At 43.7% G+C, this 27,323-nt stretch overlaps 2 protein-coding genes across 2 annotated transcripts; one reads left to right on the forward strand and one right to left on the reverse strand.

The window, feature by feature from the left end:
- Nucleotides 1-845: 845 nt before the first annotated feature.
- gask1b (golgi associated kinase 1B) lies at nt 846-11,051 on the reverse strand. The gene is made up of 4 exons (XM_063188467.1): nt 9,969-11,051; nt 8,350-8,564; nt 6,317-6,543; nt 846-2,783 (listed from the first exon to the last, which is right to left on the reverse strand). Exons 1-4 carry the CDS (start codon nt 10,879-10,881, stop codon nt 2,579-2,581), a joined length of 1,560 nt encoding a protein of 519 aa, XP_063044537.1. The 5' UTR covers nt 10,882-11,051; the 3' UTR covers nt 846-2,578.
- A 3,170-nt stretch (nt 11,052-14,221) lies between these two features.
- tmem144b (transmembrane protein 144b) lies at nt 14,222-24,687 on the forward strand. The gene is made up of 12 exons (XM_063188468.1): nt 14,222-14,447; nt 14,595-14,732; nt 14,952-15,074; nt 15,199-15,298; nt 16,792-16,872; nt 17,446-17,536; nt 18,784-18,857; nt 19,174-19,292; nt 22,486-22,605; nt 23,271-23,368; nt 23,962-24,015; nt 24,381-24,687. Exons 1-12 carry the CDS (start codon nt 14,366-14,368, stop codon nt 24,462-24,464), a joined length of 1,164 nt encoding a protein of 387 aa, XP_063044538.1. The 5' UTR covers nt 14,222-14,365; the 3' UTR covers nt 24,465-24,687.
- The last annotated feature ends 2,636 nt before the right edge of the window (nt 24,688-27,323 follow it).

Raw genomic sequence — 27,323 nt, forward strand, 5'->3', positions numbered from 1 at the left:
TTTTTAGTTTAGAAAAGTTTAGTTAGTTTTAAAAAAAAAAGACCGGGTCCTATGTTTTGTACATATTGTATTGTTATTACATAAATGGCGGTCCATTGGGGATGGGTCCATATAAGGCACATATTTTGGTGCTACTCTCCGACCCTGTGTGAGCTAATTTGAGCTTTGCTTCCCCAACAAGCAGGCTGTGTCTATGTCAACTGGAGCCTTTCACATGACTGAAATTTTGAAATGTGCTAACTCACACAGGGTGTAGACGAGAACACATGGAGAGGTGAGAGAAAGAAAGAGTGAGAGAAATGTAGACGTAAGAGAGAAAGGATGAGAGAGAAAGGGGGAAATAACAAGTTGAAGGCAGAAAGACAGAGATAGACATAAAGTTGAGAGAGAGAGAGAGAGAGAGAAGAGAGAGAGAGAGAGAGAGAAGAGAGAGAAGGAGAGAAAAATGGAGTAACAATGAATTGTGACCCTATGGCACTTCAGCGGAAGTAGAGCTGCCTTCCTTAACACAACAGAAGCACAACTACTCACACTGGCCCCCCTCTAACCCAGGGCAAAGAGGTTAAACCAACAGCCACTCCACACACACACACACACACACACACACACACACACACACACACACACACACACACACACACACACACACACACACACACACACACACAATCTATTGCATTTCATAAACAGAATTCAGGACCTAATCCAGGCACCCCAGGGTCATGGGTGTAGGCAAGGGTGTAGGCTTGTGTGTGTGGGAAGAGGCTTTAGTTCTGCAGTGTTGCTGGTCATGTAGGGCAGAGTCTATTACGGTCAAACAAGTATAGCAATCAAGTCTGCATAAGTACATCATTATTACATATTTATTCACAAGAATGTATAACATTACATTAATGGCAGAAATCACAAGGGCTAAAACTATCCATTTATCACTATGACCTCCAAAACATCATTAAGGTCCATGGTCAAGGTTTTGTGGGATTTGGTGTAAGCCTATAGCTTGTGTTCAGAATAGTCTTAATACTATCATTCGGATGCATCACTGTTTGACTCATTGCAGCAATATTGAACACCAAGAGTATGGATATGGCACCTAAACTGCTGCTGCACTCATGCAACCACGCACTCATGGCAACATGAATTCATGTGATGGTTCGGTTTAGGGCAGGGTCTAGGTCCAGGCAACCTCATCAATATGACACGTGATGGGTATGCCCTCAGTGTGCAACATTGCTGCTTGATCAAATGGCCTCAAGAAATCAGCCCAGTGGTATGGGGCTGCAGGGAAGTCGACAGAGGGGTGGGGCAAAGGGGGTTGCCCCGGGCCCAAAATTTAGTTTTCATTACATTGCATGTATTGGATAGGGGGCCCTTTCAAATGACTTTCCCCTGGGCCAAGCAAAAACTGTCAGCGGCCCTGGGGGCTGGACTAATGGGCCGTCCCAGCCCCCACAGGAGGGCACTTTAATCTCCCGCATCTCATCACAGGGCCAGTCAACTGTGAGTCAGTCATAACACTAAACAGATGACACAAGCGAACACTTTCAGTCCTATTTAAACCCCTGGAGACGGCAGAGACACACATACCCGAGAAGTGATACGCACTCACACGCACACCACGGGGCAAGAATAAATAATAAACAGAGCCTGCATTCAGGTCCCCTTGCATAGAAAATGTATTCATAATAAACCTGTTTTAAAATGCATTGATTGTAACGATAATTAGAAAAGAAAGAAAAATAATAATTAGTTAGTGCATTTATGAAGGATTTTCCTCTCCAACAATGGCTTGGCTGATATGGTTGGTATCTCACGTATGGCAAAACAATGCTACAAAAAAACTTGTAAACTCGGTACGCTGATAGTAGATACTGTTGGTGATCACTTATACTGTATGTAATTAACTGATATTACATGGATATAAAAAGGTGTTTTAATGTGGTGCAGTGAGAGCTATTGTAAACAGAGGAGCAGTGATAAATATGAGAACTTGGTGTTGAAATGCAGAAGGCATGTCCTTGTAAGTGCTAATATGTAAGAATAATGAAACAGTTAGTGTGGGGACAGACTAATCTAAAACCAGCATTTAATATGATCAGTTAGTGAGGTGAGATGATAATGAAATACACAATGGTGTGTAATGAGTAATTTGCATACATTGAATAAAGCATGACACAAAAGTAAAAAAAAGATGTTGGCTGTGGACAAGCCAGGATCCATAGACACTTCAGTGGGTCAGCTAAAACAAGATAAACTAGATTAACTTGATAAATCCCAAAGGAAATTCAATTAACTAGCAGTTACCTTCAGAGTCTGGGACTTATTAAAGGGCATTTTGCATGCCAGCACCAGTGTGTAAGAATGCATGTGACTGTGTGTGTATCTGTGTACAGTATAACTGAGTGCGACTGTGTGCATGTACAGTATGAATGTGTAAGACTGCTTGTGTGTGTGTGTGTGTGTGTGTGTGTGTGTGTGTGTGTGTGTGTGTGTGTGTGTGTGTGTAATACATCTGCGTCTGTGAGCAGCACATCCTGTGTGTACATGTGTCCACACGTGTGAATCTGAATCCAGGTCGTTACTTCATGTTCATGACTCTGATGCCGTGTGCGTTGATGTAGGTGAGCAGCACTTTGGCGCGGCTCTCGATGACGTCGATGAGCTTCTCGATGCCCTGCCGGCCGCCCTGGCTCTCCCAGTACACCTGGTCCAGGAACAGCGATTGCAGCAAACGTTCCCTCAGATGCTGCCCACGCAACACAGACACCGCCTGATCTGGGAGCCTACAATGGACACAGATAGAGAGACAGGTGGAGAGATGAAATAAGTGTGCATGTATATGCATGTGTGAGTGAGAGAGTGCATGACAGTGGCAGACACGTCTTAGACACTGGCGTCCGTGTGGCTGATATGAGGCTGTTCTTGCCCTTCAGCTCCCGGGCCCATCCATCTCTGAAACTGTCTCCTGCATCTGAGGAATTTGAGTACAGGCCTGCCTTGCACTTCACACCAGAGAAAGTAGCTGACATTGGGCAACAGAGGGACAGTGAGTGAGTGGGTGGCAGAAACAGAAAACACCTCTGCTCATTTCACTCAGGTGCTGTTGGCTCACGTTTAACAAGTTTTGCTCCAGGCTTTAAAAAAAGTGCAGTGCAGTCTCTTTCCATTTCAGTCAGTTCACATTTAAAAAGCCTTTTTGCTGAAACATCACCTTGAGAAGATACTTGTGCATGTGTGCATGTGTGCATGTGCATGTGCGTGTGCATGTGTGCATGTGTGCGTGCGAGCCTGCGTGCGTGAGTGAGTTCACATGTTTTTAATTGTGTTTGTATACGTGTGTCTGTGTGTACACATGTATGTCTCAATGCTGGTGAGTGTGTGTGTGTGTGTGTGTGTGTGTGTGTGTGTGTGTGTGTGTGTGTGTGTGTGTGTGTGTGTGTGTGTGTGTGTGTGTGTGTGCAGGTGCATGCGTGCATAGTGTGTTTAAAGTTTCTTTCTATACATGTGTCCATATGTGTTTCTATATGTGTGTACACATGCATAATGTGTGTGTGTCTGGGTGTGTGTGTGCATGAGAGAGAGAGTGTGTACATGGGTTTTAAGTGTGTTTGCATACGTGTGTCTGTGTGTACACATGTGTACGTCTCAATGCCGCCACTGCCCATGCCTGCGTGTTAGCTGAGCCACCATGTGTGACCTCACAGAGGCCCTGATAGTGTGGTGGACTCCCAGGAACCCGCCCGTCTTGCCAACATGGTATTTCCCCTGCTGATTTATTGAAAGTAGAAGAATGTGTCAAGAGTGTACCATTGCATTGAGGATGCGGGGGGTGAACAGAGCTGCAGTACAGTATGAGAAAGAGAGAGAGAGAGAGAGAGATAGAGAGAGGGAGAGAGAGGGAGAGAGAGAGGTGACATGAGCCGGTAAGCCTATATCTCATAACGTCGGGCTAGGAATGTTCCCACGAGGCCGGAGCCAAGGCAAACTAGCTGCTTCTTCCCAGGGCAACAAATAAACAGGCCCAAAGCAAAGATGGTCTTCCGCAGGTTACTGCATCACTGCTGCTGTGCCTGTATTACACTGAACACCTGCTGTCTGTGCTCATGGGCTGGGGATGGTAAGGTGTGAGGAGGAAAGAGCTCTTCTCAACACCAGATCAACACCATATAGACCAAAGCAAAGGCAGGTCCACTGTAGGCTACTTTACCACTGCTGCTGTCTCTGTGCACACCTACTGTCTGCACATGACCAGATCAACATAAACAGGTCAAAGGAACGCTAGTGTGAACAACACTGGCGGCTGTCTGTACAGCTGCTCTTCTGACTGCTCTTGTGGGTGGTAAGGTGTGAGGACTTAAGAGCTCCACATCACAACAACAAATAGGCCTTTGTGCTTTGATGCACCGAACTACAGGCCAGAAGCAATACTACAATGACTGGTGCCCGGGGGCGATGCCCACTCCGATGCCGTGCCCCCAACCGCAGCCCCGCCCCTGGTGAAAAAGAGTGCAAAATAGGCAGAAAATGCTCATAATTGCTGATGGTGTGTCATGATGGTGCCACCTCCTCTTGGGTGCCATCTTGGGCAATTGCCCGGTCACCCCGCACCTGAAGGCTGTTGTGTCTGTGCACCTGCTCTGCTGTCTGTGCTCTCTGGTGGTGGGGGTAAACTGTGAGGAGTTAAGAGATCTGGGATGCGTTTCTTAAAAGCATCATTGCGAACTAAGTTAGCAGCTTACTTGGTTTCAATGCAATTTCCCACAGGCAACCCACTTTTGAGAAACAACGCTTTTGAAAAACGAACCCCTGTTCAACACCAGATCAACAACAAACAGGCTACAGCAAGTAATAGTGTGCACAACAGTAGTAGCTGTTGGGTCTGCTGCCATCTGTGTCTGTGTCATCTATTGTTGTGGGGATGGGAGTGAGGACTGAAAGGCTGTTCTCATCACTAGATCAACAAACGGTAACACTTTACTTGATGCCGGCTTCATATGTATAGGTAGTGAAGAAAAACCGCACACCGATGAGCTCCCTTTTAAGCCATTTTATTGTGTGACGTTTCGGGCCACCCTGGCCCTTCCTCATTCCTCTGAGTCTGAGGAAGGGCCAGGGTGGCCCGAAACATCACACAATAAAATGGCGTAAAAGGGAGCTCATCGGTGTGCGTTTTTTCTTCACTGCCTGCACCCGAAACCAGTCATGGGATGTGCGTGAGATTCGATTGGGCTTCATATGTATGACATAACAGTGTCATAATAGTGTTGTGACGCAGTCATGGATCGGTCATTAATATTATGTCAATGTCATAAGCAGCTCTAACAATGTCAACTTTGCATGACTATAAAATGTTTATGACATTCACATCATGTTTATGACTCATCTATGGCTGTATCATGAGAATGTTTTGATGCTATATGACACTGTTATGTCATACGTATGACGCCAGTATCAAGGGCAGTGTTACCCAACAAACAAAACAAGCACGCATTCAGGCGTGTATTTCAGTTTATTCGTGTGTCTCTCAATCTGTACACATCTGCATACTGCCACAGTATGTATCAAAACCATGACATTGGTGTCTGGAAGGTGACAGACGAGAGGGTAACGTTTAGCATATTATATTTTTTAACCCATTGGACCCAACCCATACAGTACACAAGTGCCCATGCTTTTGCTGCCCATGTTTGTGACCACATATCCATGGCCTGTTTGCTTGTTGACCCATTGACCTGGACAGCAAAGCTAGTGGGCATGGCACCAGTAGATGTTGTGTCTACACCTGCTCCTTGTGCCCTGGACTGAGACTGCAAAGGCAATGTGTGAGGACTTAAGACCTCCTCTCATTGACAGATCACTATACAGCTCGTGAAAAGGGATCAGACTGAGTTGCCTCTGAAGGGAAGCAGAGCTAGCCAAGTATTTAGGCTGACGCTGACGCATGTTTGTAACCAGCCCCCTGGCTCAGAATGACTTGTGCTCTGTCCAGGACTCTAGCGGAAGTGGAGCTATTATCAACATCTAATGTAGTGGCTAGCATCTGATGTCAGTCACTTCTGTGGCTGTTTAATATTTAATAGTAGGCTTTCCCAGGTACATAAGAGAATCTCCTTGGTACATAGAGGCATTCAGGTTCCGTAAATGTTTTGAGCAAGTGAAACTCAACTACGTACATACTAACAAAATTGCTATTACATTACAGAGAGTCTGTAGTATTGTCACTTCCGTATGTACTACCATGATCCCAATTCAGCTGTATTTTTAAGGGATGTTCGATGCACTCTTATTGTACACATGTTATGTTACAGATACTTACTCTTTGATTCCTGTCAGCAGTCTGAAGTCCAGATTGTCCACATCCCGGTCGAAGAAGCCCTTATTGTTGACAAACACCAGGCGGCGGGGGTCGTGTTTGCGTCGGACGATGTGTGCCAGGGGGGCCTCGTCCGCGTTGGCACAGCCCTGGTGGTGGGACAGACGCACACACGAGTCCTCAGGACGAGGCCGGAAGCCACAGCAGCCCCTGTCCAGGCGCCCATACACCTGCATGGGGAAAGGACACGAAGAGCTTGGCTGCAAAATGACATATAAAAACATATTGGGAAAATGATGCTGTATTGGGCATTGCATTGCATTGCAAAATGCATTTTATATAGGTTTAAAAAGTGTGTTCTCCAAATATTTGAATGAGAATTCACAAATAGATGATACAATGTCTGAACAGTCATTTCCAATAATAAAATGGTGCTTACATCCTTTTGTAACAAAACTCTTCATATAGGAAATGAATAATTCATGAAAGATTAAAAATATATAGGCCTAGTCATTCATAATAGCAGCCCCTGAACAGATGTCCATACACTTCTGATGGAGAGGGATACAAATATGAAAACAATTTATAATAAATATAAAAAGTCCCTTGTCACTGCCTCTGCCCAGGCATTCATATACCTGTCCTATGGCGGAAGAAGATATAAACACAGAACATAAATCACACTTTGCTAAACATGAATAAATATTACAAAAGCCATTTATAATATCAGCACCTGCCCACATGCCAGTATCAGCAAGGGGAATGGATAAAAAGATAAATGAATTAAAAAAATAATTTATTACAGCTGCCCCTACCCAGACAACCATGCAATTTTGGGGGAAGGGATATGACTATAAAAATGATAAATGGGCCATTTACTGTATAAATTATACAGGTAGATGAATATAAAAACTAATTCATAATAACTGCCCCTATCGAGACGACCAAGCACCTGCGGGGGAGAGGCTGTTTAAAATAAAGATAAATGATAACTTATGAAAAATGTATGAATACAAAAATGTCTTTATAATAGCAGCCCCTGTTCAGATAGCCATACACCTTTGGGAGACAGGGATATGAATTACACAAAAGAAATGATAATCTATGAAAGATAAATGGATAGGAAAACTTCTTATTAACAGCTCTCCCTACAATTGTGGGGGAGGCCCATAGATTGTAGAATACCGCATCAATTTAGAAAAAAAAGATGAAATGATAATTATTTATGAAAGATAAATGAACATAAAATCTGCTTCATTACAGCAGTCCTTGTCCACCTGCCCATACACCTTTGGGAGAGGGGAATATGTGAAAGAAATGAAATATAAATGATAATCTATGAAAGAATGAATATGAAAAGTCTTCATGCCCATACACCTATGGGGAGGGTATTGGGGGATGAAGGAGTGGACGTGTGGGAGAGGCCAAGGAGGAGAAGTGGACGTGTGGGAGAGGCCAAGGAGGAGAAGTGGACGTGTGAAGCTGAGAAGTGGTAAAGAGGTCTGTGGTATGGAGGTGGCGAATGGTTACATCTCCCCTAAGTGACATTACTGTACTACTTTCTGAGCCACTGTCAATTCAGTTGACATCTAATCTTGATTACCAGGTGTGCAAATCACACGGCCTATGATAAGGACTCAGATATGAACACCTGCTTCAACAGGTGGAGCAGCTGAGTATGAGCCACAACTAAGGTGCAAGGTCAGAGTCCATTTCAAACACAAACACATAATGAACCACATCAATCAGGAGCAATAATAACACTGAGATAACATTGAGACAGCATTGAGATCCATATCAAAGCGACCTAGATAAAGTCAAGTTAAGAAGATAGACTCTTAGGCCCAGATTAGGAACATACTCACCTACTGTACATTGCCCTGAATGCAAAACATGTCACACACACACACACACATGCACACAAGCACACGCACACACACACACACACACACACACACACACACACACACACACACACACACACACACACACACACACACACACATACACGCACGCGCACACACACACAACCGTACCTGCAGCAGGAAGTCAAAGAGTGCCATTTTGCTCCACTCGTAGTGGTGTATGTCCGTGCACCCCCACTCTGGTTTCGGGGGGAGCCCCTTGGTCCAGCAGCGGTGCTTGAGCAGCCTCTGGTAGGCCCCCCAGGTGAGGCGGACCGGGGGCGTAGTGGAGCCCCCCACGGCACTCAGGGAGGGGTCCCACAGCACCACGGGGCACGGCTGCCCACCTGCATTAGGGAGACAGGTGGGTGGGTTACACAGGCAGGGCTATGGCTACCCTTACTTAATTATCACTGTTTGTAACCAGCTAATTATAATGAATAAGTAATAAATGTAGTAATTAATAACTTAATTCATAAGAAGTACAAAAGTACTCTATTCTACTCTACTACAAGGCTACTGGTTACTATGGCTGTTGAATGACAGGCATTGCTGTGCCAACTGGTCAAAACGTGGTTGAAACAGACATAATTACCTCTTGCCCTCAAAGACTGGTGCTGTTCCAACAGCAGTATGATTAACAAAGGACCGAACACACCGAGCATCCTTTCAATCAACTGCATAACACCCAAACACTGAACAACACCCCAAGAAACATCAGTAACACACTCCATTAGGGGCAAGCCAAACCTTCGCAAGGGTTAGTTATCCATCTATCCTCTCTCTCTCTCTCTCTCTCTCTCTCTCTCTCTCTCTCTCTCTCTCTCTCTCTCTCTCTCTCTCACTCCTCTCTCTCTCTCTCTCCTCTCTCTCTCTCTCTCTCTCTCCTCTCTCTCTCTCTCTCTCTCTCTCTCTCTCTCTCTCTCTCTCTCTCTCTCACACACACACACACACACACAAATAATATCTGGGAAATAGCAAATCCATCTGCTTCAAGGTAGCACTGGCTCCAAGGGTCATGGCATGCAATAATTAGGCTGTGTGGTGTGTATCCTGACACCAGAGATAAATCAACGTCCCCCTAACTGCCTCTCTGAAATCGCTCTGCGTAGGCTACACACAGAGATGGAACAGGAATGAAAACATCTGGCAGATGGCATGGCTTCAATATGGCGTGAGGAATGTTTCATATCTGGTGTCTAATATCAGACGTCTGTGGTGAACTTAAGTTTTGCAAAACAAAACTGAACAAAGTGCAGTGGGTGGACACGGGTCTGTGATATTATCTTGCTGGTATGCTGTGTATTAGATGCTGTGGAGCACAGTTGTTTTTGATGTCACAGAGTAAGTCTGCTCTAACACAAAAAAAGTACAGAGGTGGGGGTGTATTTATGATGAAAGATCAAAAGTCTCAAAAAATGCTTTGTTGGATAAGGCCCAAAGACATTCAATATTTAAGAGTGCACAAGCAAATGAAGAGCCTACTGCCAACTCCTTGACAGAGAGTTGTAAATCTAAAACCAATGTTTTGTCACAAAGTCTTGTCAAACCTGTACAGAACTGACCTTTGAAAATGTAATGAAATTGATATAAAGCACACGCTTTCAGGTAGTTTGACTCAGCATCCATTCATCAATCAATCTGTTTATCGTCTGTCCGGGCTACTGCAAGGGACATCTCTGTAATTATAGAGTTTTACTAGGCCTACAGACTTAATTTGTTATTGTTTTGGTAGACATAACTGATAATACCTTCAAGGAACTGAAATCTCCTGCCGACCGCTGGCAAGCTCATGTTTAGGTTCAAGACCCTGTCCAAATGGAAGGCGAATACTTCGCACATGTCGACAGTTCGCTTGATGACACCACAGCGACCCTGGCATTCCGGGTCATGGTCCGAGCTATTGCGACGGGGTGGCCCGTCGGCAGCGCTTTCCAGGAGTAGTGCGTTGGGCGACTCCGCAGAATGCAACTTGGAGATGCGCGTAATGGGACTTCCAGCAAGAAAGCGCATGGCATCGACGTCCTGTTTGGTTAACCAGGGAGGCGCCTTTCCACTGTAAATCCTGATAGAGCTGACTAAGTCCACCGCATTCAGTTGCTTTATTATTTTACTGTTAAAATCCTCGAGCCCAATTTGGCTCCATTCCAAGCCACCTCTGTGGTCAGACATGTCTCCCGTGTCACCCACTTTGCCAATAGTGCTTTGCAGTGCATTCGAATCCCAATACTTGGCCTTCTTTCCATTTTTCCTCCGTGCTTTGGGTCGCACAGTGCCCCGAATAATGGCTGGCTTCAGGCGTTTACTTCTCAGCGTTATGTACACTATGTTGGATCTCGTCGGGTGTGACTCAGACGAGACTGTAGCATTTTGTCCCGCTGGAGGTTCGGGGACTGTGAGCGGGTCATCAATCAGTACTGAGTATACACCTCTGCCTGTCCGATATCGCTGGGACTGGTCTGGTCTGTGGTCTTGAGAATTCACGTACTGGCCCACCTGATGAAGTGCAAACACGAAGTAGACAAAACATGCGATAACAACGACAAAGTTGAGTTTGGCAGTGGGGTGCCTGCGCCAGCAGTTTGACAGACGTAGAAAAGAGTAGCACATCCGGTGAATCAGCGCGTTTTTGATATCCACGGCTTGAATAAAACTAGTCTCCATTTGAACATTTCTCTCCACATGTTTCGTCTCACTGTCGCCCCGTCCTCTGGTGTGTTTTGCATGTGCCCTTAGTTCCAGGAACCCAGCACTTTGCTACTGGTTGTGTCCTTCCGTCCATCTGCTCCGGGAGCTGAGAATCCTTTATTGTCACGCAGAGCGAGAACAGCGACTGCCTGATCATCGACAGTAGTCTGTCCCGAACCGAAGAGGCAGTGACAGTGAGGTAGCCTAGCTGTCATAAAGTTTCAGTGAGAGTAGCCTTTAGGATGTAACAAGTCTGATCCTTAGAACTAATAACGAGAACGACGACAACAACAACACAACAGCAATAATAGCCTGATGATAATAATAATAACAACATCAATAATAATAACAATATTAATAATAATAACAACAACAACAACAACAACAACAACAACAACAATAATAATAATAATAATAATAATAATAATAATAATAATAATAATAATAATAATAATAATAATGATAATAGGCCTAATAATAATAATAATACTCAAAAGCAAAAAATGAAAAGCTTAATAAATCTAATAACTTAAGTAATACATAAATAAACCAAAAATGAGCTAAACTATCCCAGTGAAATCATTCACTTAATTTTTGTATTAGGCCTATGCTTTCTGTAGTAGGCCTACTTGAATGGGTTTGGGAATGCACCAATTTTCCAGCTGTGAAACCGCGTGCACAGAAAAAATAGTGCGACACGACCTATGTTATGGGGGGCCTTGGCTAGAATCTACTGGTATATGGGGGGCCTTGTCATGGTAAAGTTTGGGAACCCCTGGGCTAAACATTTCTTTGTACCTCAGACGACCCCTGCTGGTTTACAGTCAGAACATGCTCATATTAGGCTATTCATAAGTGTTTATCATTGCTTCTCTGCTGATTTGTGCCCACTGAACAATGGCCGTATCGAGTGCAGTTGTATTTCCCCATACGTTCAATAGTTGTCCGAATAGATCATTCTGCCCACGATCAGCATGCACGCACACCAGAAATGTAGCTCCAAGGAATTAGCTGTAGAGCAGAGTAGGGTAGAGTAGAGCTTTATTGATTCCCAGGGGTAAATTAAGGTGTCAGGTATCTTACATAAAACACACAAATAATGCCCACATGGTTGATCACAGAACATATAATAATGCCCACATGGACATTTCAAACACATATAACACTATTAGTTGGGGGGGGGGGGATAAAGACTACAGAAAAAGGCAATTACAAAAACATATTCTGTGATTTGAGATAGACAAGAGATTAGCATGACCAAGAATGAGTGTTGACAGGTAAGCTTGTAGTGAAAAACCGTGTACCCATAATAATAGTCAGCTACTGTGTACTTTTGTGTACTGTGTACTGGACTTTTCTGCATGATCACCTTTTTTATTTGTATCTACTTTTTTACTTTTTTATTTTTTATATTATTTTTACTTCTCTTTTTAATCTACAGAGCAAACTGGAAAAAGAATTTCCCCTTGGGGATAAATAAAGTTTAATCTAATCTAATCTAATCTAGAGGCAGATGAAAAACGGGGAAACGTTTTATCTGTGCCAAACAAGTAGGCCTAGGCCTACAGTGATTGTGCCAAAATAGAGTTAGTCCACTAGATGTCACCAAACGCTCGACCATCCCAACGCTCATCTGAGCTGCGCTTTGGTGCGCGTTTGTTGCTGACCACTTTCAGGAGAGGTGACTGAGTTCAAAGCAAACAGTTCGTGCATTTTCATCGTCTCAGGTACGATGTCCAATACAAGAGCCAATGCTATTCACTATTTTTTTTGTATGCAATATAACTCGTGAAACAGGCCTCAAAATGATACATTTTGCGCTGCTTAATTATTTCTGTCTGAGTTGCACAGGCCCAGACGACACTGATTCTTGGAATCGTTCCACCTCGCCTGCCATAGCTAAATCAGTGCCCAGAGATTCCAAACATTGTTTTACAGTCGGACTGTAGTTCGGAATGTGTTCCTACTAGAAAGACAGAACTTGTGACATTCGAGGTCATTGAGGGAATGGCCTTTTGGCGTGCGATGTGCTTCCTCCTCTCAGTGAGATATACTTCTGTGTTAGTGTAACGCAGGTGATTTCTTAGGTTCATAATGTGAAGAATAATTTTGCTTTGTTGACCGTATGCTCCATCCCGAAATAGGTAGCCTACCCAAGAGCAGTGGCTCCCAACCTATGGGTCGGGACCCCCCTTATGGGTCGCCAAAGATCCAACGGGGGTCGCGGAGCACTCTTGATTTTAAGGGGTTTCGTTTTAAATATATATAGCCCATGTTGAATAAAAGACAAAGCATTTAACTAATAAATGCATAGACGCAACAAATTGTAAGTGCTACATTAAACATTTATTCTATATTTGACCAAAGACGAATTGAGGAATAAAATAACTAAAATAAGTTATCGCAGGAAACGGAGGGCATCTTGTGACTCCGTCTCGTGCGGGCGCTCGCGTGGTTGGGTCACCAAAGCTTAAAATAGTAAAAACATGGGTCCCCTAAGAAAAAGGTTGGGAACCACTGCCCTAGATCATTGTTTGAGACTTGGCCTACCTGAACTTCAAGGTAGGTGTTTGCGCATAAGAGTTTTACTCACAACAGTAATAATCACACTCTGTCTCTCAATGAACACATTCCACACTGCAAGTTAAAAAAAATATTGGACTCCACACTGGTTTACCTATGCCAGGCGAAGTAATATTCTACATACAGAAGCATAATATGAAAATGTCAGCTTTTTTAGACTTCAATGTCTTTTGCGCCTAATAACGCACACCAAATAATTAAGACGCATAAATGACAAAGCGGTCAATGCTTCTCTGTGACTTTTCTTCACAATGTCACACTCTATTCTCTAAAGCTTTCGATAGCATGCACATCTATTGCGTCTAAAGTGCAGAGGCATTTTATTTTACCACACTTTTCACCGACCAAGCAAGACAGGAGGATGTCCTTTGTCATTCTCTCTTTTTTAACATTTTAGGAATGCGTAAGCCTTGCCTCGTGACCCATCCCGTGGAAGTAGTCCTAATTACGCAGCCGCAGTGTGGTCTCACCCTAGAGGAGAGTGAAATGAGATTAAAGAAGTCATACGGTTCGCTTGAGTGGAGAAAGGAATCTGTTTGCAGCTCCCGGGAATACTGCATTGAGCCTGTTCCATGCGCACATGCCGAAGGAAAACAGAAGCGATTTCGTATGGAAACATGACTGATTCAAGTTAGCATCCGCCGCCACCTGAAGATGATCAAGTGTCTAATTAGTTGTCAGATTTGCGCGCTTCACGTCACCACAGATCAGAAAGTTATAAAAGCCAGGTGCATTAAGGTCGACTGCGGGGCTCTTTTTTTTTTGGCAGTGCGGCGAAAGGCCGTGACGCCAATCCAACAAGTTAACCGTAGGCCTAGACACTTTTAAATTGAATTATTTAAAACTCGTTTTGGTCTCACACGGCTTGTTGGTAAAGATGACATGGGGGGCGCAGCTTTTCGTGTTTCTGACCACCCTTCCGCTCAGACACTGCACGGCCTCAGGAACCGAGGAGTCGGGTAAGTTGTGATGGGTTACAAGACAAGTCAATTAAATAGATGGCGTGTAAGTCTGATCGTCCTTTGCTTATGAACTATTTATTGTATTCCAGACTCTAGACCTATAATCTATGACTAATCGTCCAACATGCGTCCCCCGTTGTATAGATGCAAATGCCACCAGTTTGGACACCATAATGCCATGGCATGTCTCCACTGAAGTCCTGGGCTACATGGGCTGTGTAGTGGCGGCTGTATTTTATGGCAGCCAGTTCATCCCCTTGAAGAAAGTGGAAACGGGAGACGGTGAGAAAAGCGCAGGGAAATAATCCGTTCAAATTGCTTATTTAAAGACAATGGTATCGCGCTCATAATAAAGCCATGGAGATAATTCTTTAACATTGCGCAGTCAAATACAGTGACAATTCATCATCTCTGGTCTACACGGGGATTCCGCAACAAATAAAAATATATACAATGAGAAACATTTTATTATTTAACCTGAGTGTGTGCGTGTGCTTACAGGTATGTTCTTCCAGTGGGTGAACTGCCTGGCCATCTGGCTGGTGGGGTTCATAGGGAACCAGCTCCTGGGTTCGCCCAATGTGCACCCCTTTGCTATGGTGGGAGGAGTCATCTGGGCTACAGGTGACCTTGTGTGTGTGTGCCTGTGTGTGCCTGTGTGTGTGTGTGATTTCAAGTGGAATCGTATGGGCAGAGCATCACTGCTAATTAATCTCATGTCTTCCCATCCGTCCCCTCCCTACTGTAGGTAACATCACCTCTGTCCCCATTGTCAGGTCCATCGGACTGGGTCTGGGGGTTCTACTCTGGGGATCCAGTGGCCTGCTGATGGGTTGGGCCAGCTCCCGGTAATTACACGCATGCACACAGTTCAAGTTTTATTTGAACCTTTTACTACATCTTGAACACATTTGCTGTACATAGATGAAACATGTGCAAGTTAGTGCACACACGCACACACACACTCACACACCTCCTGTTAAGAACCATCAGGTTAGTGTTATCCTTATTTTATAAACCCACACTAGCCAAACGGATAGTGGGGAGTTTGTGAGGTTATGTGAGGATTAACGCCTTAATAAATCATTGTCTTGCCTGTATACTTTCTCTCAAATTAGCTGCTGCAGGTCTAATGAGTTTTTTAAGTATTTATAAATGGCTAAAATAGTCATTTTCAAACATCCTGATGACTGAAGATAACTACCATGGAAATATGCGCCAGTGTTGAGGTGAAAGGAGGTTATATTTGAGTTCTCCAAGTCCAATCTCACGCACATCCACTTTCTCTTTGTCGGGTGCTGTCTCAAAATGTGAAGTTCATGTAAGGTAATGAGAGAACCGCACACCGATGAGCTCCCATTTACTCTATCTTTATTCTCCTGAATAACGATGGCGTGAAAGGGAGCTCAGCGGTGTGTGGTTCTTTCATTACCTATATTTAATTTCTCTTCTTTGGTTGCCTTGTAGCCTGATTATCATTGACTTTCAAATCTCTTCGAGACTTAGTCTGACCAAGAGCATAACAATTAACATTTCCCAAACGGCATGGTTGACCCTCCTCCCTTGGTTTGCTGCTGGTTGTTTGCTTCCCGACAAAGTGGGAGGAGTTCCTGATTTTTCTGGAGCTCAGAAACAATATTTGTATGGGGCACCTAAGTCACGCCCTCTACTTCCTGGTTCATGAGGCAGAGGGTGTCAAAAAATAATTACTGGGCTTGAAATGAGTGGTTTTTAACACCAATCCAAACCTTGGACCACAAATCCACCACAACTCGCCGCGTTCACTTCCATTCAACTTTTTGCAACTTACTGCCCCATGATCCAGGAAGTAGAGGGCGTGACTTAGGTGCCCCATTGCTCCGGGCCTGAATAGAAGCAACGCTGAAGGTGTTGCGTCACTAGGTGGTCACCTGGCTAGAAAACCATGGAAATAGGCGCCAGTGTTGAGGTGAAGGTTCTATTTCAGTTATCTTCTTTGGTTGCCTTGGTAATGTGCACTGTACCAATAGCATTTTTCATAGATGTTTGGCATGAACTCGACAGTTTCTTGAACTCAACTCTTTTCTGAACTATGTAATTGTTCAGGTTCAGGTCTGCCAGGCCTACTGAAAAGCCCTGTTTGGCAGTGTGCAATCAGGACAGCACTAGGGTAAACCAACAAAGGCATGTGTGCTTTGTGCTGCTGTTTTGCCTCCAGGTTAGGGTGGGGGGAGCATTAGTTTTATACAGTGCTTTTCATGACACTCAGTCGAAAAAGGGTGTGGTGTATCAATTCTGACAGCGATGCGAGTCCCTGGTGCTGATTAGATCTAACCCAAATTTTGCGTGTGTGTTTCTGAAGGTTTGGCTGGTTTGGCATAGGCGAACAGGAGGTCCCACGGCCTGTGCTCAACTACTGTGGAGCGGCCCTCTGTCTGTTCAGGTGAGCCTTTAGGGATTGAGGAAGCAATGATAAATTAGAAATGAAATAAAATGGCTTGGGAGCAGTTCAGTGGGATGACTGGCCGAGGTCACCTCACTTGTGTCCCTCCTTCACACCCACCTGCCACGAGTACACGCTACACGCTACACATCTCACTACTTCTCCCGCTCCATTTCAATTGTAGTTATGCTTTTCAAGCGCTCTTAACCCTCTGGAGTCTAAGGCCTTTCTGAGACTTTGAGGCAATTTGCAACACCTTCACATTTTCAAGTATTTCAACTAACTATCGACATCTATGTGGCACATATGGGTGTATTCTATCCTATAGAGGCAGTCCAACCATTTCCACTTTCCTGGTGTCAAACCCAGTTACCGGGACAATACACACTAATTATGGAAAGGTAAAAAGTGTTTCAGCCGTATGAGGGCCTCTATTATAGTGAGTTCACAATGTTTCAGCTGTATGAGGGCTTCTGTTAGTGAGTTCACAATGTATATTCCATCATTGTAAAAGAATCCCCTAGACTGGGTATGAATAAATGGTTAATATGCTGTGCGATATCTTTGTTGCAGTTCGTGCATGTTCCTCTGTGTCAAGAGTGACCCAGGAAGCCCCAACAGGATGTCCCAAGAATCAGAAACTTCACCACTTCTCATAGACCGGGTAAGAATGCATGTGCATGTACAGCAATCATGGTAGTATTTGTGTAGCACATTGCCGTACATGATTGTCATTCAAAGTGCAAGAGGGAGAAAGAAAAATATTAGATGGCATCATCTGAAAGGGATGATTCACAACCTTAATCAAAGGCAGATGAAAAATGTCATACATAATCGAGTAGTTGGAAGTACATTTTGTCCCATCCTACCATTGGACTAGTTGTTATCTACAGTAGAAAGCTGCCCCCCCAAAAAATCAAATCCTCCCCTCACTCATAGCCAGTCAGAAGGCTGATCAGTAGTTGGCATACCATGTGGGAGCAGCTGAGTCCCTTTCACAGTAAAGGGCAGCCCCAAGACTGGCTGTGCCCCACACTGCTCCCTCATGACCCAGACCATGTGATGGACTTTGGGGGTGTGATGGCCTGGAGGCCAGCCGAGCATGTGAGCTGAACAGTGTGTCTCTGGGTCTGGGAAGCCAGTGGAGCGCATGAGCACTGCTATTGTGCGGGTGTTAGGCCTGCGGGCCCAGGGGATTTGGCCAGGGAATGAACCCCGATGTAGGTCACTGGTGCGGTTTGAAAGGAATATGTTCTGTGATCAACTATGGGAATTGATAATACTGCACAGGATGCACTGCATCCTGCACCTGATAAAAATGCATGGCAAACCGTTCCTCCAGTCCTCAAGCAAAATATGTCTGGAGTAGGCTATTAAACATGTTTAGTTCTTCAATAGTGCTTCAAATAATGCAAACATAATACCACATTATGCATCAAATAATGCAAACAGAACACCACATTTGTTGCAGTTTATTTTCCAGAAAGAATGGTGTGTTCATTGTACACCGCTCCAGAGATGCTTTGTGATTTGGGCTGATGCCTCTACATGAGAGGTGGGCAATCTCAGGCCCAGGGGCCACATGCCTGGCATTTCATCTGGCCCAAAGAGCGTTTTCAAAACGGCCAACTTTTAAATCCAATGTGATGCTCTCACCGAATATTCTTAAAACGAGGATTAGGGCTTTAAGATTAGCCAAGGCTACTGTATTCATCTAATTGCAGCCCATTTCATTACAATGTGCAGGAATGAAATGGTCAAAAAGTTATGTTGGTGTACATAATTTCTTAATACTGACACAAGTTGCCTGTGACATCCAGTATTCTAAACCTTATGTGGGCAACATAATTGCCCACCCTGCTGTACATTTTTCTATGGTAATTGGAATGTTTTGTGTGTTTTGTTCCTCAGAGGCTGAACTCTGAATTCTGTGATGAGTCAGGGCCCTGGCTGGATAAGGTCTCCCCCAAGTCCAAACGCTTGGTGTAAGTAGCACCCTACAGAGGCAAAGTGCACTAACCACATCTTTTAGACTGAAAATGGTCTTCGTTACACCTCCTTTATCTTGTGACAAAACCTTATGATCCAAATGAGTCCCGTTTGAGAGATATTGCTATGTCAAATTTGCTGTAACTACAATATCCAACATGCCTGTAATACCAAGGCTTTGAAGGCATTTTCTCAGTTTCAATGTTGGTGTAGTTACTGCACTTTGGCTTTGTAGGGCAGAGTAATGCCCTGAGCTGCAGTACATGACCTGACATTAGTTTCATCCATGTGTGTATGCATGTATGTCTGCAGAGGCTGCTTGTTGGCCATAATGGCGGGGTGTTTCTACGGCTTCTCCTTCATCCCCATCCTCTATATGAAGCACGAGGCCTCCAACAACGCCAGTGTCTTTTCTGGCTCCAGCCAAAACGGTGAGTCTTTCCATTACAGCAAATGACTCTAGCCCGTAGAGGTAGAACATTACTCTAGAGGTGACGCGGCAATTCGCGACAGCACTGGGAAACGGCACGTGCAGCCTCCCATCTTGTGTAGGGAGTGTAGGCACCTTCAGTCAGTGCAAATCAATGAAGAACACTTCCACCTTTGTGAATATGAAGTAACACATTAATCAAAAAACAGATCAAATGTCAGGTTTAATATCCACTTAAATCATATGAGGTGATAAAATGCATTAAAAAATCCTAGTTATATTAATTATGTAGATAATTAGCAACACAGTTTAAATATTGTCTTTATATATCGTGTTGGACATTTTCATATTTATTAAGCCATTTTTTGACAGAGGCGAGCCTTACTTTACCTCCATTTCTCAGGTCTGCCACGAAAAAAATGCATGTCACGGATTGCTGTGAAAAGGCGAACTAGGTCATCTCTTGTCTAATGTTCTACCTCTATGGTCTAACCACACATCGCCTATTAACACATGCTGTACATAGCAGAGCAAATAAGGCCAAAAATAGTTCACTTTGGTATGCAAGCATAGAAATTGGCACAGAGGTTCATTAGAATGTACTCTTTCAGCTAAGGGTGTTGGCCACGCAAAAATCCAAAATGGTGGCCATCTTGGATTTTTGCGTGGCCAGCGCCCTGAGCTGATGGAGTACATTCTAATGAACATCTGTGCCAATTTCCATGCTTGCATACCAAAGTGAACTATTCTGGGCTATTTTGACAATAAAGCGCTGCACTAACAGGACAGTCCGTATGTACAATAGTACATGTACAGTAGTCACATACAGCTGCTTACCAAAAATACTTCAATTATACCCCATATATTACCATACCACGTTTTGGTGCTTTGGACATTCTAACTCACCAGATCTAAAACCCCATTGTAATCAGGTTTGGTGAGTGAGAATTTCATTAACACCAAAACTTGGTGTGGTAATGTTTGGGGTATAATCAAGAGGGAAATGAGGGTCAACAGATGAAAGAAAACAGCTGACTGCAAAGCATCAATGATATCTGGGCTTCCATAACTCCCATGGAGTGCCACTGTCTTTGACTTCAATGCTAATATAAGGCGCATCATGGCAGTGATTAAGGCTTTCCTAATGAAGTATTGAACATTAACATGTACAGTGCCCTCCATTATTATTGGCACCCCTGGTTAAGATGTGTTTTTTAGCTTCCAATTATTATTATTTTTCTCTAAATAATATGGGACCTTAATGGAAAAAAAGAGAAAAATCCAACCTTCAATACAAGTGCATTTATTCAGTGGGGAAAAAATCCCACATAAAGAAATAATTATTTGACATCAAATAATGTGTGTCACAATTATTAGCACCCCTGTTGTTAATATTTTGTACAACCCCCTTTTGCCAACAAAACAGCACCTAATCTTCTCCTATAATGTTTCACAAGATGGGAAAAGACAGAAAGAGGGATCTTCGGCCATTCCTCTTTGCAGAATCTCTCTAAATCATCCAGAGACCTGGGTCCTCTCCTCTGTACTCTCCTCTTCAGCTCACCCCACAGGTTCTCAATGGGGTTGAGGTCTGGGGACTGAGATGGCCATGGGAGGAGCTTGATTTTGTGTCTGGTTAACCATTTCTGTGTAGATTTGGCCATATGTTTAGGGTCATTGTCTTGCTGAAAGACCCAGTGACGACCCATCTTCAGCTTTTTGGCAGAGGGCAACAGATTTTGATTTAAAATGTCCTGGTATTTCAAAGCATTCATGATGCCATGCACCCTAACAAGCTTCCCAGGGCCTTTGGAAGCGAAACAGCCCCACAGCATCACTGACCCACCCCCATACTTCACAGTGGGTATGAGGTGCTTTTCAGCATGCGCATCTTTCGTGGCACGCCAGACCCACTTAGAGTGTTTGTTGCCAAAAAGCTCAATCTTGGTCTCATCTGACCAAAGCACACGGTCCCAGTTGAAGCCCCAATACCGCTGGGCGAACTCCAGACGTTTGCGTTTATGATTGTGGGTGAGGAAAGGTTTTCTCCGTGCATGCCTCCCAAACAGCTTGTTGGCGTGTAGACGGCGCCTGATGGTTGATTTGGAGACTTTGTGACCCCAGGATGCTACCATTTGTTGTAATTCTGTAACAGTGAGCTTTGGAGATATTTTGATTTCTCTTACCATCCTCCTCACTGTGCGTGGTGGCAAAATAAACTTGGGTCCTCGTCCAGGCTTGTTTACCACTGTTCCAGTTGTTTTGAACTTCTTAATTATTCCTCTCACAGTAGATATGGGCAGCTGCAGTTGAGTGGCAATCTTCTTGTAGCCTCTGCCTGGCCTGTGAAGGTCGACGCACATCTGCCTCACTTGTATGCTGTGTTCCTTTGTCTTTCCCATGTTTAAGAGTGGATAAGAGAAATGGCCTCGGTGTCACGTCATAGTTATACCCCAGGGAAACAGGAAGTGATGAATTACTAATTAAATGTTCCTACATACTCTGGTAAACTTTGTAAACTACTGTAGAAATGACAGAAATGCTTCAATTATATTTATTTCCTGGGAATTGTTAAGGGTGCCAATAATTGTGGAACAGGTGATTTAATGAAAAATAATTATTTTTTAGTCAGGGATTTTTTTTATTTTCCTACAATTCATTTGAGTTGAAGGCTACATTTTCCTAAAATTTTCAGTGTGACAGTATTCTTCTGCAATAAACACTGAATTTATTTTAAGGCTTTTAACACATCTCAACCAGGGGTGCCAATAATTATGGAGGGCACTGTACGTATGTAAAGTACTATATTTTGTCTGATTTAACGTGATCCTAATATCTTTGGGTTTTTTTCTGAAAAATGATTTCATCACAATATTGATGGAATAATGGATGCTATTCCATGATATTCTATTTTTTGGGAAGAAGCTATTCAAATACAGTGCATATTAACATGCATTGCACACATGGCAAAAGTCCAGCCACTCAAAGCACTCCACACACGGGCTTATGTGCCTATGAGGTCCCAGGTTTGGGTCCAGCCTGGGTCATGTCCAAGCCCTGCCCCATCTCTCTCCCACTAGTTTCCTGTCTCTATCTTGACTGTACCATCCAAATAAAGGCTGCAAAGCCCTAAAACAAATGTCTTTTTAAAAAATTCCAGCTATTTTCTTACTCAGTCATTGTGTTGCTTGCAGATTATGACTATGGCTTTGCCCAGTACAACGGGATCTTCCTGGCCAGCACCGCTTACTTCCTCATCTACTGTGCCGCCATGAAGAGCAAGCCTCGCATATACTCCCGCGCTGTCCTGCCAGGTAGGCACACACACACACACACACACACACACACACACACACACACACACACACCTTGCATATACCCCTGTACTGTGCTCCCAGACATTCCTGCTGCCATAGACACACTCTTTCACATGTTCACACAAAGTCCAGCATTGATGTCAGCAAATGACGCTGCACATTGGAGACATGGTGTGCCCTGTCTGTTGCTCTTTTGCCTTCTAGCGGTCATTCTTCTGTGCTGTCTGTTGCTCACACATGCTCTTTGAAGCCCTCTCTCGCCCTTTGTGCATGCAGAATCTGTCATGTGTCATGCCATATGCTGTTGTGCACACACACACACGCTCTTTTTTTCTCACTTTCTTGATCTACAGTATGATGAGCTTCACAGTGGAGCAGGGTGTCCAGCCCTGAGGTGGGGGGCGTGAAACCCCGGTGGCTGTGAGGGGTCTCCTTCTCCTCTCTCCACTGCCCACTTGGAGATCTTTAAAAAACTCATTAAAATCAGATCAGACGAAAGGGAAATGCAGTGAAAGGATTTGAATTGTGCCATCTGCAAAGGGCATTCTTAATATATTCGCTACTTTAAAGCAAGGGCTATTAATTGTGTGTGCCTGCATGCCTCTGTGTGCGTGCGTGCGTGCCTGCCTGCCTGTAATTGTTTGTGTGCTTGTCCTTTGCAGCGGTGCTGAGTGGGACCATGTGGGGCATTGCAACGTACTCTTGGTTCCTGGCCAACTCCTACCTGAACACCATAATCACCTTTCCCATCGTCACTGCTGTGAGTACAGTTGGACACCCCAGTCCGTCAACCAGGACACCCCATTCCTTCATTCACCCCATACGTCTCACTTTTCTCCAACTTTTACTAGTAGTGATCTACTATGTTGTCATATTTACGTTGTGATTGAGTGGTAATGGTAGCAGTGGTAGTGTTTCAGGACTTTAGTTAGACATAATCCCACTTCAGGAGAATTGCTTTTAAAAATCATATTTATTTTGTTATGACTCTTTCAGAAAGGGGTTTATTGCTGATAAAATGCCATTTTTTAAATTGCCTGTTGAATATAACATCCAGGTTGTTCTGATTAATAATTCAAGTGTTCAATTTTGAGAGAACAGAAGAGGTTTTGCCTCAGTTGCACTTATAACTTAATATGAATTGCCCACACATTTTTCTGGCAGTCTGCCCTTTGGAACATGTGTCTTGTTTCCTTTAATGGGATGTGATGTTTTTATTTCAACTTTTCCCATAGAGTGCCAACTGGCTGTTTTTGTGAACTGAAGGTTTTTTTTTTTACACATTTGTAGCTTCTTGTACATGTTGTGCCTGTCAAGTTTGTCTCATGGCTGATTTGATTTTGTCGTCTCCAGGGTTACAGCCTGGTAGCAGCTCTGTGGGGTGTTGTGGTCTTCAAGGAAGTCCGGGTAAGTGTCTCAGTGCACATTTTCACATGTACACGTATCAGATATGTTTTCCCATGTCACACTCCAAATGTGTACCCATCACACATGGGACCAAGAGTCCGAGGGATAAATGGGGAAGCTACACCGAGACCTGTGGGTGATGCTACAGTATGTGAAGGGGTTGAGTTGGGATGATTTCTGTGGGATGACTACAAAAGGAGCTAGGAGCATGGTGTAGGTGTGTCTGGCTGGGGCGAACTGTCTTTGTTGGGTTTTCATTCCCATCAAGCAAAAAGGGGTGGAATGTTAAAGTTCATGGTTTGTTTAGTCATCATCCTTGTCCATGCTGACTACTGGAAGTGAACAAGATTTGTATTACTCTACAGGGTCTCATCAACTGTCTGGTGTTTGTCATGGCCTCTGGGGTTGTCTTGACTGGGACGATGCTGACTGCCCTTTCCAAGATGTAGCTGCTGTTCACCAAATGGCCGGCAGAGGGCACTCCATCCTGTAGCGCTCCTCCCCTGCAATCAGTGTTTGGCCTTACTACCTCTTCAGCTGCTGTGGCCACAGCCACTTGCAATACCAGAGTTTTATACTTTGCTAAGTTGAAATGTTTTTCTAAAGAATATAAAAAGTGGAAACGACTGTAAAAAAATATTTATTTATATTAAAAGTATTGAGTCAAACATGTGCCTGCCTCTGAATTGTTTCTGCACATATGTGAAGTATGGGTTTTACATTTGTCAATTGTCTTCAGATTTTAGCAATAGTAATTGGAGTAAGTGAATGTTTTGCTCAAATGACAAAGAGTAAGCATGAGGCTCAGTGGATATGTTCAACACCTCCTGTGTTTGCACTTATACCATTTGCTTTTGCTTCTGTTTCTGTTGCAATTCATTCAAACAAATCAAGAGGACAAGTTCCCAGTATTTACCACCAACCTACTTGTTGAAATGTGAATGCTATGCTGAAGATAATGTGGTCAAGTTGTTGGTTTTATTTTGACTTGGTTTTAAAGCCTCACCTCAATCTAGCACCAAGATTCACATTGTACTGGCCCAAAGTAAACCACCGCCCAAAGGTATAAGGATAACCAAGATGGATAAAGCAATTCTTGCCTGCTGTGCCAACCCTTTCTATACAACCTTTTCAAAGGGCTGGCCTTATAGGTCTGAGGCTGTTGGAAGGCCAAGTTCACTTGTGAAAGTGAGAGGATGAATAATGCAGTATTTATGAGTAAGATATGCTTGCTGTTGCTGTTTGGCTTCTGGGAACAAGTAAGATGTCAAGGCTGATGCTTCAAGAGCAAAATGTGCTTCTTTTTAACATGTTTGATTCTTGCTCGCCATTAGAAGTGGCAGCAATCCAAGGTCCCCTATGCTGTTGATGTTTTTACACTGGGGTGAAAATGGGAATGTCCTAGTTCGAGCATTCACAACACAACTGGGTGAAGTGTATCAAAGGACTAATGTATTTAGCTCTATTCCTGTAAATGCTTTATTTATGGGCAACATGATATTATTTTGAGTTAAGGTTCTCACCCATGTTCATTTTGTTGACCTGATGTGGGCTTTCTGGAGTTGGGGATGGATGAGGTTATTGGGACATTCAATGGTGAACCCCTGCAGCACTCCTGTCAGACGGATTGAATGATTTAAATGATTATCTTACAGGTGGCCCTTGAATTGTAATGTAAAGGCTCTTCAGTCTATTAATATAGTAAATACGATTGGAAACCACTCTCTGATGGGTCCTTTAGATTTTCACATCAAGGCTGCCTGAAACACACAGCGTTAAGTCTCAGTAATACAGTGCCCTCCATAATTATTGGCACCCCTGGTTGAGATGTGTTTTTTAGCTTCCAATTATTTTATTTTTTTTCTAAATAATATGGGACCTTAATGGAAAAAAAGAGAAAAATCCAACCTTCAATACAAGTGCATTTATTCAGTGGGGAAAAAATCCCACATAAAGAAATAATTATTTGACATCAAATAATGTGTGTCACAATTATTAGCACCCCTGGTGTTAATATTTTGTACAACCCCCTTTTGCCAACAAAACAGCACCTAGTCTTCTCCTATAATGTTTCACAAGATGGGAAAAGACAGAAAGAGGGATCTTCAGCCATTCCTCTTTGCAGAATCTCTCTAAATCATCCAGAGACCTGGGTCCTCTCCTCTGTACTCTCCTCTTCAGCTCACCCCACAGGTTCTCAATGGGGTTGAGGTCAGGGGACTGAGATGGCCATGGGAGGAGCTTGATTTTGTGTCTGGTGAACCATTTCTGTGTAGATTTGGCCATATGTTTAGGATCATTGTCTTGCTGAAAGACCCAGTGACGACCCAGCTTCAGCTTTCGGGCAGAGGGCAACAGATTTTGATTTAAAATGTCCTGGTATTTCAAAGCATTCATGATGCCATGCACCCTAACAAGGTTCCCAGGGCCTTTGGAAGCGAAACAGCCCCACAGCATCACTTACCCACCCCCATACTTCACAGTGGGTATGAGGTGCTTTTCAGCATGCGCATCTTTCGTGGTACGTCAGACCCACTTAGAGTGTTTGTTGCCAAAAAGCTCAATCTTGGTCTCATCTGACCAAAGCACACGGTCCCAGTTGAAGCCCCAATACCGCTTGGCGAACTCCAGACGCTTGCGTTTATGATTGTGAGTGAGGAAAGGTTTTCTCCGTGCATGCCTCCCAAACAGCTTGTTGGCGTGTAGACAGCGCCTGATGGTTGATTTGGAGACTTTGTGACCCCAGGATGCTACCATTTGTTGTAATTCTGTAACAGTGAGCTTTGGAGATCTTTTGATTTCTCTTACCATCCTCCTCACTGTGCGTGGTGGCAAAATAAACTTGGGTCCTCGTCCAGGCTTGTTTACCACTGTTCCAGTTGTTTTGAACTTCTTAATTATTCCTCTCACAGTGGATATGGGCAGCTGCAGTTGAGTGGCAATCTTCTTGTAGCCTCTGCCTGACCTGTGAAGGTCGACGCACATCTGCCTCACTTGTATGCTGTGTTCCTTTGTCTTTCCCATGTTTAAGAGTGGATAAGAGAAATGGCCTCGGTGTCACGTCATATTTATACCCCAGGGAAACAGGAAGTGATGAATTACTAATTAAATGTTCCTACATACTCTGGTAAACTTTGTAAACTACTGTAGAAATGACAGAAATGCTTCAATTATATTTATTTCCTGGGAATTGTTAAGGGTGCCAATAATTGTGGAAAAGGTGATTTAATGAAAAATAATTATTTTTTAGTAAGGGATTTTTTTATTTTCTTACAATTCATTTGAGTTGAAGGCTACATTTTCCTACA

Source organism: Engraulis encrasicolus, chromosome 22 (assembly GCF_034702125.1).
Source record: "Engraulis encrasicolus isolate BLACKSEA-1 chromosome 22, IST_EnEncr_1.0, whole genome shotgun sequence".
NCBI lineage: Eukaryota > Metazoa > Chordata > Actinopteri > Clupeiformes > Engraulidae > Engraulis > Engraulis encrasicolus.

Excerpts from the sequence above, each read along its gene's own strand:
- tmem144b (XM_063188468.1), top strand. The coding sequence starts at position 14,366 with ATGACATGGGGGGCGCAGCTTTTCGTGTTTCTGACCACCCTTCCGCTC. Across the intron at positions 15,075-15,198 it reads AGGAGTCATCTGGGCTACAG|GTAACATCACCTCTGTCCCC; the intron begins GTGACCTTGTGT and ends TCCCTACTGTAG. Across the intron at positions 18,858-19,173 it reads CCCAAGTCCAAACGCTTGGT|AGGCTGCTTGTTGGCCATAA; the intron begins GTAAGTAGCACC and ends GTATGTCTGCAG.
- gask1b (XM_063188467.1), bottom strand. The coding sequence starts at position 10,881 with ATGGAGACTAGTTTTATTCAAGCCGTGGATATCAAAAACGCGCTGATT. Across the intron at positions 6,544-8,349 it reads TCTTTGACTTCCTGCTGCAG|GTGTATGGGCGCCTGGACAG; the intron begins GTACGGTTGTGT and ends TTCCCCATGCAG. Across the intron at positions 2,784-6,316 it reads CTGCTGACAGGAATCAAAGA|GCTCCCAGATCAGGCGGTGT; the intron begins GTAAGTATCTGT and ends TGTCCATTGTAG.